Below are 11,507 nucleotides of genomic sequence, written 5' to 3'. Positions count from 1 at the left end.
GGAGTCAAAGATTAAATTTCAGAGACTTTGTCGAAAAAAAAAAGTTTATCAAAAAAAACAAAAAAACAAAAGTTTTGTTAAAAAGGAAAGGGGTACTTTGGGTACTTTGACGTCTTAGTCTCTGGTTAAAGCCAAAATATTTCCACGTACCCTTGAGAAATGATCAACCACTCCAACTTCCACCGTAACTCTAAAAAGCCCACCAATCTTATTTATTCACGTGCTCCAAAAGCTTGAACCTAACGAGTTGTATACTCCCACGTGTAGTGAGTTTCATATCATCGTATTAGAATTCCTAGTATACAATTTCCCTTGCCTCGTACGGCACCCAACTGAGCTCTCTCTCTCTCTCTCTCTCTCTCTTTAAGACTATTAACACATAAACTAGTTTCACTCAGATTCAACAATTCCAGACTTTTCAGGTTTCCCAATCGATCACGTCCAAATACTTTTTTTTTTTTTTTTTTTATAATTATTTGATTTTGATTTTGTTTTTGGGTTTAGAGGAAAAAAAAATTAATCTAATTTGTACTTAAAGTTACAGTACTGGTTTTCTCTCTCTTTCTCGCAAAGTTTGGTCTCACACCTTTTTGTTTTGTTTTATTTTTTTTTTTCTCTCTCTCTAGAAATTTGAGAGAGCAATTGGGTTATAATGGATCTGGATATGGGGGACTGCGCCTCTGAAGCTCCCCAGACTTTGATCTCCAAGAAACCCAAACAAAACGAGGTACTTTTTCTTTTATTTGATTGAAGTAATTTATATTTAATTGGTTACTTTAGAAGAAAAAAAATTCTGGGTTTTGATGAATTCGATGGGATTTGATTGTTTTGTGTTGTTGGGATTTGGAATTGGTGGGTTTTTGTTAGTTTTCTCTGTTGGGTTGGTAAAGATCGTTAATTTTGTTTGGGGGGGAGGGGGGGTGGGGGTGGGGGGTACTTGGTTACTGGGGTTGTTGATTTTGGTCTGGGTATGATCTGTAATTGTTTTGTGAGTTTTTGTTGTTAATTTGCTTTGTTGATTCCAATAATTGACATGCATTTGTTGTTAAAAGGTTTTATTTTGGTATCTGAGGAAGTTGAGGAAAAGTTAGTAAAAAAGTCATTGTGTTTGGTTGCTGAGAAAGTTAAGGGGAAGTTAGGAAAACTTTTTTTGTTTGGTTTGTAAGAAAAGGGAGGTATGAATTGATACCCCGGATCATTGTACAATTTATTACCTTGGGTTTTCAATCCCTTCCAACCCTTTTCTGTCCCTCAACTTTCTCTTCCTTCAAACAGTGTTTTGTTTCTTCTTACTGGAAAAATAAATAAATAAATAAAAAGTGTTTTGGGTTTGTATCATGGAGCCATATCGAAGAATGAGTTTAGAGCAAGGGATACTCATTAAGCATGCTTAATTTCAAATGTATACTTGAGCATATAGACAACAAAATGTCATTTTAGGCTTTGTGTTACTTGTGATCTTAAAGTTTAGTTTATATGGATATATAAACAGCATTATTTGCAATGGTTTAAATGTAAGGTAAATTAAGGCATCCAATAATAACTCTAGAGTGAGTCTCAACTGTTTCTTGTATCAAAGTATGGATTAAGGCATGCTCAAATATGAACTGTAAAGTGCAAAATGTGCCAGCCAAGTGCTGATTATTCTTGTAGTGGCCTACACTATAGTTCAATATCGCATTATCACTTCTGTTCCAGTGTGAATGTTCGTGCTTGAGTATATATGGTGCTTTGAAGTTTGACCAGCTGTTTTGCACAGTGAGGCTGATTTATTTACCTTTTGGATTTAAAGAAATTAAAGTGCGTGTTAATCAACCCACTCTTTGGTGTTTTTCCCATGTGGGATGAGTTCTAAGCATACAAATTTCTTCGCTACTCCAAAACCATAGTCTCTTTTGCTGAAACTCTTCTTTTTTTTTTTTGGATAATAAGGTCATGATAAGGAGGTTGATCAAAGAAAACTTTTTTTTTTTTTTTGCCCTTCCTTTTCAATTATCATTTTATTTATTTATCTCTCTCTCTCTCTCTCAAACACATGATCTGCACATCATCACACATGAATGCATACATGCTCATTTTTTGCAGAATACATTTTTGTCAATGGTATTTTTCCATTTCCTGAGTTAATAATTACAGTGGATGGCCAGATTCTTTCTGTAATTTCTGTGGACATGCTTAGTTTCCCTGCCTGCTTGATGTAGAAGTTATCCTTTAAATTTTCCTTCATGCTCAAGAAGCAATCTTGTTGTTTAGGTTGCCATGGGCAGCAAGGGGAAAGCAAAGATATGCTATGATGAGACACAGCAAGACAAAGTCAAGGTATATAGGATTAACTGTATGCTTTGCTGATAGATTTACACTTGGTTAATATTACTTGTCCCACTTGCTTTGTATTTCTCTAGGATGCTTTGGCCGTCAATCTTGGAAATTCTACTGTGCTAGGATCACTGGATAGTGTCGATCCCCTTAAGAATTCTACATCAGGATCAACCAATTCAAACAATCTTAATAGTTCCAATTCAGATTTGTCATATCATGATGATGATGAGGATGGAAATGGTGCTGTTGATGAAGATACTGGTTTCTACGATGAGGATGATTATGTTTCTGATTATGACGACAATGATAATTTCTTGTACGATGATGGTTATGTAAATATGCAAACCCAATTTGATAATGTTGATTTGCCTCCTGGGGTAGAAGCAACACTTCCTTGGTTGAAGGACCCTAAATCAAGTGCAGACCCACCAGCTTCAACCGGTACTTTAACTATTTCAGATCTTCCTGAAAGCAAAAAGCAGGCAGAAGCTACATGCAGTTCAACAGTCCCTGCTGAGCCAAGTTCAAAGGAGAAAGTGCAAGAAAATGAGGATGCAGTTATGAGAAAACTTCAACCTTTTAAGCAATTTGATGTCGTGGATGATTATTCAGATCATCACTATAGCCGCATGGGCTTTTCAGATGGGAAGGTGACCTAAGTTACATACAGATTTGTTCTATGTTACTTAAAAAAAGGATGAAAATTTACATTTTGACTGTTTCCTCTTTATAGTGTGCGTGTGCCTCTCTAAAACACAAACACACGCACATGTTGTATGTAAGTCATTATTTGTTTGTTTCTCATATGATTTGGTTTGTGTCTCTTTGTTTATAGCCACCCAAGAATTGGGCAAAGAGAATTCAGGATGAGTGGAAAATGTTAGAGAAGAATTTACCAGGTGGGTTCTGTCCTTTTTGTATTGTAAATTGTGCTATACTTGCTATTATGGTAGTTACACATCAGAAAGAATGATCTTTTGGACCATTTTTACTGGTCCAGGTCTCTTGTATCATTTGGACTACAGTATCTGTAAAGCATTTAAAATGGTTGTTTTAAGGTAGAATTAATATCGCACTTCACACGCACTAACTGTAGTGTTAAGTGTATGATACTAGAATATGGATGATTTTCTACTTTTTGCAAGTTGTTGCACCCTTAACTACCGTTCTTTTAGCTCCCTCCTCTTTTCCCCCCAAAAAATTTGCTTTATATTAATTCAAAAAATCATCTTTTCTGGTGATCACATGTTATTAGTTTGTTGAAATGACTCAACTTTCCCTGCCTCTTGCCAATTCTTCTTCTGCAGAGACAATTTTTGTTAGAGTCTATGAAGCAAGGATGGAACTATTGAGGGCTGTTATAATTGGACCTGCAGGCACTCCTTACCATGATGGTCTTTTTGTCTTTGATTGCCTCTTTCCCACTAGCTATCCCAACTCACCACCGGTATGCATTTGGTCATAATGTGTGTACTTTCATAACCATAATATCTTGCATTGTTGATAATAGAATTGGGAGTTTCTTGTTTCAGATGGTGTACTACTATTCAGGTGGCCTTCGACTGAACCCAAATTTGTATGATTGTGGGAAAGTCTGCCTCAGTCTTTTGGGGACCTGGACTGGTAAACAGAGTGAGAATTGGATCCCAGAGAAATCAACCATGCTACAAGTGTTGGTATCTATACAAGCTCTGATTCTGAATGATAAGCCTTTCTTTAATGAGCCTGGTTATGAATCAACATACACTGGAGCAGAAGGGGAAAGAAGATCAAATGATTACAATGAGAATGTCTTTATTCTATCCTTGAAGACAATGATGTACACACTACGGAGGCCACCAAAGGTACGATTGTAATAACCATCTTAGTTAGCAAATTAAATGGTATAATCCAAGAGGGGATTTTTTTAATGTTAATCCAATATATGTATATATATATATTGGTTGGTAAGGTTACCCACCTATAAAGAGTTGCACCAGGTGTAACTCGAGCATATATCCCTATATGTGTATATATTTTAAAGTTGTTTTACCTCTTTCTTTTCTAGATAATTATAATAAATTATTGCACATTTAGAAATAAGTACACATACATTTATACTTCAGCAGGAACTGATGGGCTGAAAAGTTTCTATATCTGGCTCCGTAATGTATTTGAGTTTATTTGCAGCATTTTGAGGACTTCGTTGCTGCTCATTTTCGCGATTGTGCACGTAATATTTTGGCTGCGTGTAAAGCATATACTGAGGGTGTTCCTGTAGGTTCAGCTGCTGTAGGTTCTGTTATAGAAGATGTAGTCCAGGATAAGGCAGGGAAGCGCAAATCCATTGATTTCAAGTCAACATTAAGTAAGATGATGAATATGCTGATAACAAATTTCGCCAAGAATGGTTCGACAGATATTGAGCAGTTTCACCTTCCGGCATAAAATCACACAAAGAAGCTGACAGCGTGAGAAAGGCTGTATGATCTCAACATGAACAGGCAGGGTGAAATCAATGTTGGCAATGTCGTGTTGGAGGTGCCTTTCTTATCGCAATTTTGATGGAATTGGAGCACCAGTATATAGTAGTATCTTTTGGATTCCAGCTAGTTGTAAATGCTAATTATAATAGGATGACTCAAATACTTTTTCATTGGATTAAGTTGATTGTTGCGCCTCTAAGTGATTGATGTTGCATTCATTCATGAGGGCGATTGATGTTGCATTCATTCATGTTCATATGCTCGTGTGAATGATGATCCTAAATTGATGGGATGTTTGGAGCTTTTAGCTTTCCAGATATGCCCGATTTATGCTTGACATGAAGCCTTTTTAACTTTTGCTGGGGGGTTCAGACACTCCAGCAATAAAATCTTAATCCAACCCATAAGATTGGTACCTCTAGGTCACTTTATTTTGTGGGGGACATACACACCACACCATATATAGTAGAAGAAAAACGTTATAGGTGTGACGGGCCTTCCTTACACCAGACTCACAAACTGATTTGTCAGTCTATATGAAGATTGTCACGTTATTTGCTAGCCACCTAAAAGGCTAAAAATCAGGTTGCATCATGCAGGCCAAGTTATCAACAAAGAGAATAAAGTTTAATCCCTCTAGAAAGAAAAGGGTATTTTCATTCCCAAATAGACAATTTATTTCCTTCACTTTCCGTCAATTTCTCAGTATCCAAACACATTAGTACTATAAAATCAATAAAATGCAAGGCACAAGAATCAAGATGGTCTTATGGTGTGGGGTTTCAATGATTGTGGCTTTAGGTGGTGGTGGCGATATTGTTGGGCATGAATCACAAATGTACTATAAAGTATAAATAAGATGTTTGCATTTAAAAAAATAAGAGAGTCAACGGACAAGATATTTTGTATTTGTTTTCCTATATAACAATCAATGTTTTCTGTCTCTCCAACCAACTAGAAATCATCCTCAATCCCATCGTTTGCAAGCATTGGCTTCCCTCGCATGTCAGACCTTCAAGATCATCTTGTATGGTCACTGAAGAATTCCTCGAATTGGTTTGATTTTTGGTTCCCAAATCGCACAAATGTGGATTTGGTTTCATCTTGAAATCCCTGGATTTCGTTGCTATAGAGTGTTTATGCATTTGGGGTCTAGATTTTTTATGAAATGGAATAAGGTGCATGAAGATAGTTCTCCGATGATGGTAGAAAGTGGAGGAGATGAGGAGGAAGATTTAAAGGTTTTTTTTTGTTATTTAAAAATAAATATAAAAATGACGAACATTTTAATATGGCAAATTGATAATTCAATGAAAAATGCTAAATGCTCACACATTAATGTGATAATGAATATGATTACGTCATTTCAACAACATAATAATAAATTTCTAAATTACTTAGCAAAAAAAAAAAATTTACTTATTGTGATTGATAAAAATGAGCTCATAAGTCGGTCATTCCTTTGCTCAAGTTAGGACAATGACCTAATTCTACCTATTTTCTTGGGATCAATGCTTAGGGTAAAAGCACTTTCTTATAGTACACACTACACAATATAAACAAACTCTTTTCTATTAACTTAAAAGTTAGGTTAATAATTGCTCTACAAAAAATGTGTTAGCTGTATTGCGTGGAGGTCATATAGATCGAAACTCATACCAATAAAACAAAAGCCCTACCCGTAGAGGAATTTAAGAAATTCTTGTGAGACTGATTCAAGTTTAAGGATCTGTAAGAGTTAGGAGTGTTCTTCCTTAACAAAATCCTAGGGGAACTAAGCTTTTCTCCCGCTCTAACTCAACCCAGGCCAAGCTTCAAAACAAGTTACTAAATCCTTAAGGGTCCATTTGGTTGGGAGGATAGAAAAGTGAGAGAATAGAAAATAAAGAGAGGATGGAAAAGTAGAAGGATAGAAAAGATTTTAATTCCTCTCATTTGTGTTTGGTTGAGAGGGTGAAAAAGTGGGGGATAAAAAACTTTTTTGTTTGGTTGAAAATAAAGTTTATATAAATTTACCATCACGTCCCTATTAGATAAAATAAAAAGTAACACATTATATTCTTAAAAAAATTGTGTATAGATGGACACTTCATTAAAGTACATATAAAAAAAAAAAGTATAAGAAATTAACACAACTGTTTTCTAAAAAAAAAAAAAACAAAAACCAACCAAAATTAATGAGAAAATAAACATATGAGCACCAAGAAGAAGAAGAAAGCTACACGTCCAAGAAAAAAAAAAAAAAAGAAAAGAAAAGAAGCCAACACTACCTGACAAAAGCAAAGAAAAAAAAAAGGCAACATGTTTGTAACAGAGAAAGAAAAAATCAAAGGAAAAAAAGAAGAAGCAGCCAACACGTTGGAGACTTGGAGGTAAATTCCAGGGGTATTTTTGGAACCCCTCCCAATGGGGAGAAATTTTTTTGGTGGGCTCGGAGAGAAAACACTTATGTCTCACTATTTATTTTTCTTTCTCCTTACTCAACCAAACACACTCTAAAAAAGTTTTTCTTCCTATTTTCTCTCCAAAGTTTTACATCCACCATATTTCACTTCCAAATAAACACACCCTAAGTCTCAGCTGACTAGGAATTAAGCATTCCCTTATAGGCAAAGGTACGATAGAGTTAGGAGCTCACCAACTTAACAAACCAATAGGTAACTAAGTTGCTCCCATGCTCATCCTTAGTCCCCCCGGGAACTTGGGGGGTAACTATTAAATTTTAGAGTATGCAATGTGGTAACCATGTAGTTGATGATCATAGCAGTTGAAGCGCATATTGATGCCAAATAGGAGGTATAAGAGTAAACAATATTAGGTCTTGTTTCGTAGGAGGATTTTTGTTTTTGTTTTCAAAACAATATGAAAACATTTTTAAAAAAATTGAAAGTAAAACTAGTTTTCAGATAATAATTTTTACATTATATGTGTTTGGCTCCCACTTTAAAAACAATTTTCAAAATACTAAAAACAAAAAATGATGTTTGGGAGACTATTTCTATTTTTGATGTATTTTTTTTTTCAGTTTACAAAAAGTAATGTGTAGAATTTGTAGATTGCTTTTTTTTTTTTTTTTTTTTGATAGTGATAAGGGGATAGAGTTTATGTATTTTATTATTATTATTTTGGATAATGATAAGTTTCAAATTTGGAGCATGAGATTTTTTTTTTGGTGGTAAAGATAAGCTCTTTAATTTAAGAGATAGAAGAGTTTGGATAAGTATATATGAGATCAAATGTTTTCAATTTATTTATAACTATGCCATTAAAAACGTTTTCTGTATCTTGAAACACTATCTCAGCTGTTTTCAAAATCCTAGCTTGAACAAGGAAAATATGATACAATTTTCTGAAAACTGTATTTAAAGAATATCAGCCAAACAATATATTCAAGTGTGGGACCCACATTTATGGTTTGCAAAAAGAAAAAAACTATATTTAAATCCTCTCACCAAACAGGCCATTAAATACTAAAAAAAAAAATTTAATTGAATTTAATATGTGTATATATATTAATAATTATTGTTTTCTTGAAAATTTCAACCTTGTGAATATTTGAATCTAAGAAATCCAAACTTTCCTTTTCTTTTCTATCTTTTGAGGGAGGGGGGGGGGGGGGGGGGGAGTTCCTAACATGTCTTCTCACTAGTTGGAGTCTTGGGCTATGCCCTCCAAATTTCTAAAATAATTAAGAAAAAAGTTTAGCTATAAAATCCATTGTAGTCCAAAACTACAATTTTACTCAATATCTTTTTATTGAAAGTGAATTTTGACAAATCCTCCATTGGATTATGTAAGTGCACAATTGCACCTGGTCCCAAGAACAGTTATGGACTCAGGCCCAACGAGCCTTAAACAATATGAATTTGTAGAGTGTGGGCTTGAAACCCAGGTTAGAAGCGTGTGAGGATTAAATGACAAACTAAAGATTGCAAGTAATTGGAAACAACAAAGAATATCGTAAATCAGCTTCCTCGGATGTAAACCGAGAGTTGTTCTTATATTATATCTTTCTCTTTGTTTCTTTTTCTCTTTTAGGTTACAAAAAGTCCGTCCCCTTTTCTGTCTTAGATTGCTCTTTAAATACTACTCTTTTGAATACTTTGTACACGTGTTGCCTCACCTCCCCCTTAGCCTAGATATTTCTTTTCTCAGTGCCTTTGAATAGTAACCAGAAGTTTCTCTTCCACTGTTCAGGTGTCACTTCCCCATAAATGCGGCCAGAGTGGTAGGTGCAGGGTCTTTAATGTGGAGGTAGCAGCCTTTATCTTTGACATTTCTTCAACACCGGTGCTTCTGGGGCGTTCTAGGGTTCATCCCTTTTAACCATTGGCCCTAACCGTGTCATCCCCTAATCTTTACTATGAAATCTCGAGTTCTTCGGTGTTCATCCGAGGGTAAGTTCACCCTCGGCTGGATCCTCGGACCCTCGGCGTATGGGCCGACCCATAGTACTAACAAATTCTAAACCCAGGAGCAGGTCGGCCTTCCTTAACACGGCCCAAAAGGCCCACATTCCCATCAGGATCTTCCTGCCCCCCACAGATTACATATTCTTTTTATATACTTCATGCTTGCAAATATTTTAGAAAATTAAAGATTAATAGTCATGTCATCAACTACAAAAGAGCAAAGGTTAGGCTCTTTTGTAGTTGTACTCTAGTTATGTAATGTATTATAAACCCGGTTTAAAACACTAGTATTACTATTTTCGTGTGTGGTGGTCTTTGGTGAGATCCGCAGCGTCGAGTGGTGGCCTTTGGTGATCGGCGTGCTGTGGAAGATGAATAGAGAAGACAAAGATGAGAAGATGAAGAGAGAGACATCTGTGATGAGGAGAGAGAAAACGGGAATAAAATAACAATATATATTTTTTCATGGTTTGTCCATACCGTGCCAAATTGTGAGGGTACTGTAGCATGTTGCAAAAATTTGACACATTTAGCACATTTGATAAAAGAGGTTTTTTTTTTTTTTTTTTTTTTTTTTTTTTTTGGTGTGCCAAATGTGCCAAATATTTGGCATTTGGCAGATATGATGTGGATGCTCTAAGTATTATTGTTTACTTAAAAAAAATAGTTATGTCATTAATAAATGATTTAAATTGCAAGTTTTTGTAATTTAAAATTATGTATAAAATATAAGTTTATAGATCATATAGTAAGTAATATCCGATTGATACCAAATTTGACATGTGTATTAAGAGCGCAATGAATATGCAATTTAAGAGTTAGATTTTTAAAATATGTTGTAATATTTATTTTATCGAGTAAGGCTGTAGCCTTATGCTACAATCAATTTTGTAACTAAATTTTTTTCAAAAATTAATTCTTTTGTAGAAATATAATTATATATATTTTTAAAATTTTTTTAAAATATATCATATTTTTTTATTATATAAAATTGATAATTACATAGAAGAATTTGAACTTTGAACATTGGTGTCCTGAACATTAAATAATGTAAATTGAGTTATGAGAGTGTTTGAATCGTATTTTAGTATGTCTGTTGGCATCTTGAAGTTGTGAGATATGAGAATACCATTTTTATGTTTTGTAAGGTACTAGTGTCGTGTTGCCAAATGATCTGACCAGAATATCTTCATCAAACGATTCGACAAGTTTGTGACTATCTACGACATGTGAACATTAATAAAGCTGTCGGTAACCTTCACAAAATTGTTTGGTTAACTTCTTTTGAAGCGGGAATGTTTGCAGCCAACTGGCCTACTTCGGAAAGCTGTAGTATCCTATAGATACTGACACTTTATATGTATCTCGTTTCGTTATCCAGTCAAAATAAAAGGATAAAATTTTGGATGGAGATAAAGACTAAATTATAATAATTATAAATTATAAAAATAAAAATAAAAATCAAATTACACCACATCACACCACACCACATCTTTGGTGCAATGGTCATTTCACAAGTATAAGTGTTTGTGAGGTGTGGGGGACAAGAACCGAAATTCAAGTCTTCAGGAGAGAGTTTCACATACATATACACTTAAATCAAATAAACTTGAACAAATTTTCAATATTTTAGGATTAATGCTTCTGCCTCTCATATCTTCTTCTTTTTTTTTCTTATTCTTTCTTTTTCTTTTTCTTTTTGAATCCTCTTCCTCTCATATATACTATCATAGATTTTATTATTGGGATCCAATATTATGTGCAAGAATGGTGTATTGTTCTTGGAATAATTACTCAAGCAACTTCAATACATGTGACCCCTACCTCTTGGACCAAACAAATTTGATTGAGTAATGCAAGATATGTTACAAATTTTACTTCATAAATTTTATAAATTGATATGTTACCATTCACAAAAATTAATTAAACATCTATTTATTATGTTGTTAAAATTGCAACAATAATGTTCATTGTCACTTAAGTTTTCCAGTTTTTTTTTAGTAAAATTTGTAATACCCTTTAAAATTCTCCAATTCAAAATTCTTGCTCCGTCACTAAAATGGGGATTTAAAGGGATTAGAGAGTTGTCTACCTGGATTGTAGGCAGTAGGGCAAGTGGGCGGGGGAATAATTGAGTAGCCTAATTGAAATGGAAATTTTTTATACTTGATTTAAAATACATATCTTCAAATTTGATCCAAAATCAACCTCTAGGACCCCCGGGTCTCCACTCTTCCACTATGATCACTTAGATACAAAAAAAAAAAAAAAAAAAGAATAGAAAAGAAAAAAGATATCAATTCAATTATTA

The 11,507-nt window shown here is 34.2% G+C and overlaps 1 protein-coding gene across 2 annotated transcripts; it reads left to right on the top strand.

Moving 5' to 3' along the window:
* The first annotated feature begins 294 nt into the window (after nt 1–294).
* LOC142640740 (putative ubiquitin-conjugating enzyme E2 38) lies at nt 295–5,026 on the top strand. Of its 2 annotated transcripts, XM_075814972.1 has the most exons (8): nt 295–422; nt 627–727; nt 2,254–2,319; nt 2,403–2,969; nt 3,155–3,218; nt 3,627–3,766; nt 3,852–4,163; nt 4,489–5,026. In XM_075814972.1, exons 2-8 carry the CDS (start codon nt 653–655, stop codon nt 4,744–4,746), a joined length of 1,482 nt encoding a protein of 493 aa, XP_075671087.1. In that variant the 5' UTR covers nt 295–422; nt 627–652; the 3' UTR covers nt 4,747–5,026. The 2 variants fall into 2 exon arrangements, with proteins under 2 accessions (XP_075671087.1, XP_075671086.1); XM_075814971.1 differs by lacking the exon at nt 295–422 and having other exon boundaries at nt 529–727.
* Nucleotides 5,027–11,507: the final 6,481 nt, after the last annotated feature.

This window comes from Castanea sativa, chromosome 6, assembly GCF_040712315.1.
Source record: "Castanea sativa cultivar Marrone di Chiusa Pesio chromosome 6, ASM4071231v1".
Taxonomy (NCBI): domain Eukaryota; kingdom Viridiplantae; phylum Streptophyta; class Magnoliopsida; order Fagales; family Fagaceae; genus Castanea; species Castanea sativa.
This window is presented reverse-complemented; position numbering and strand designations above follow the sequence as displayed.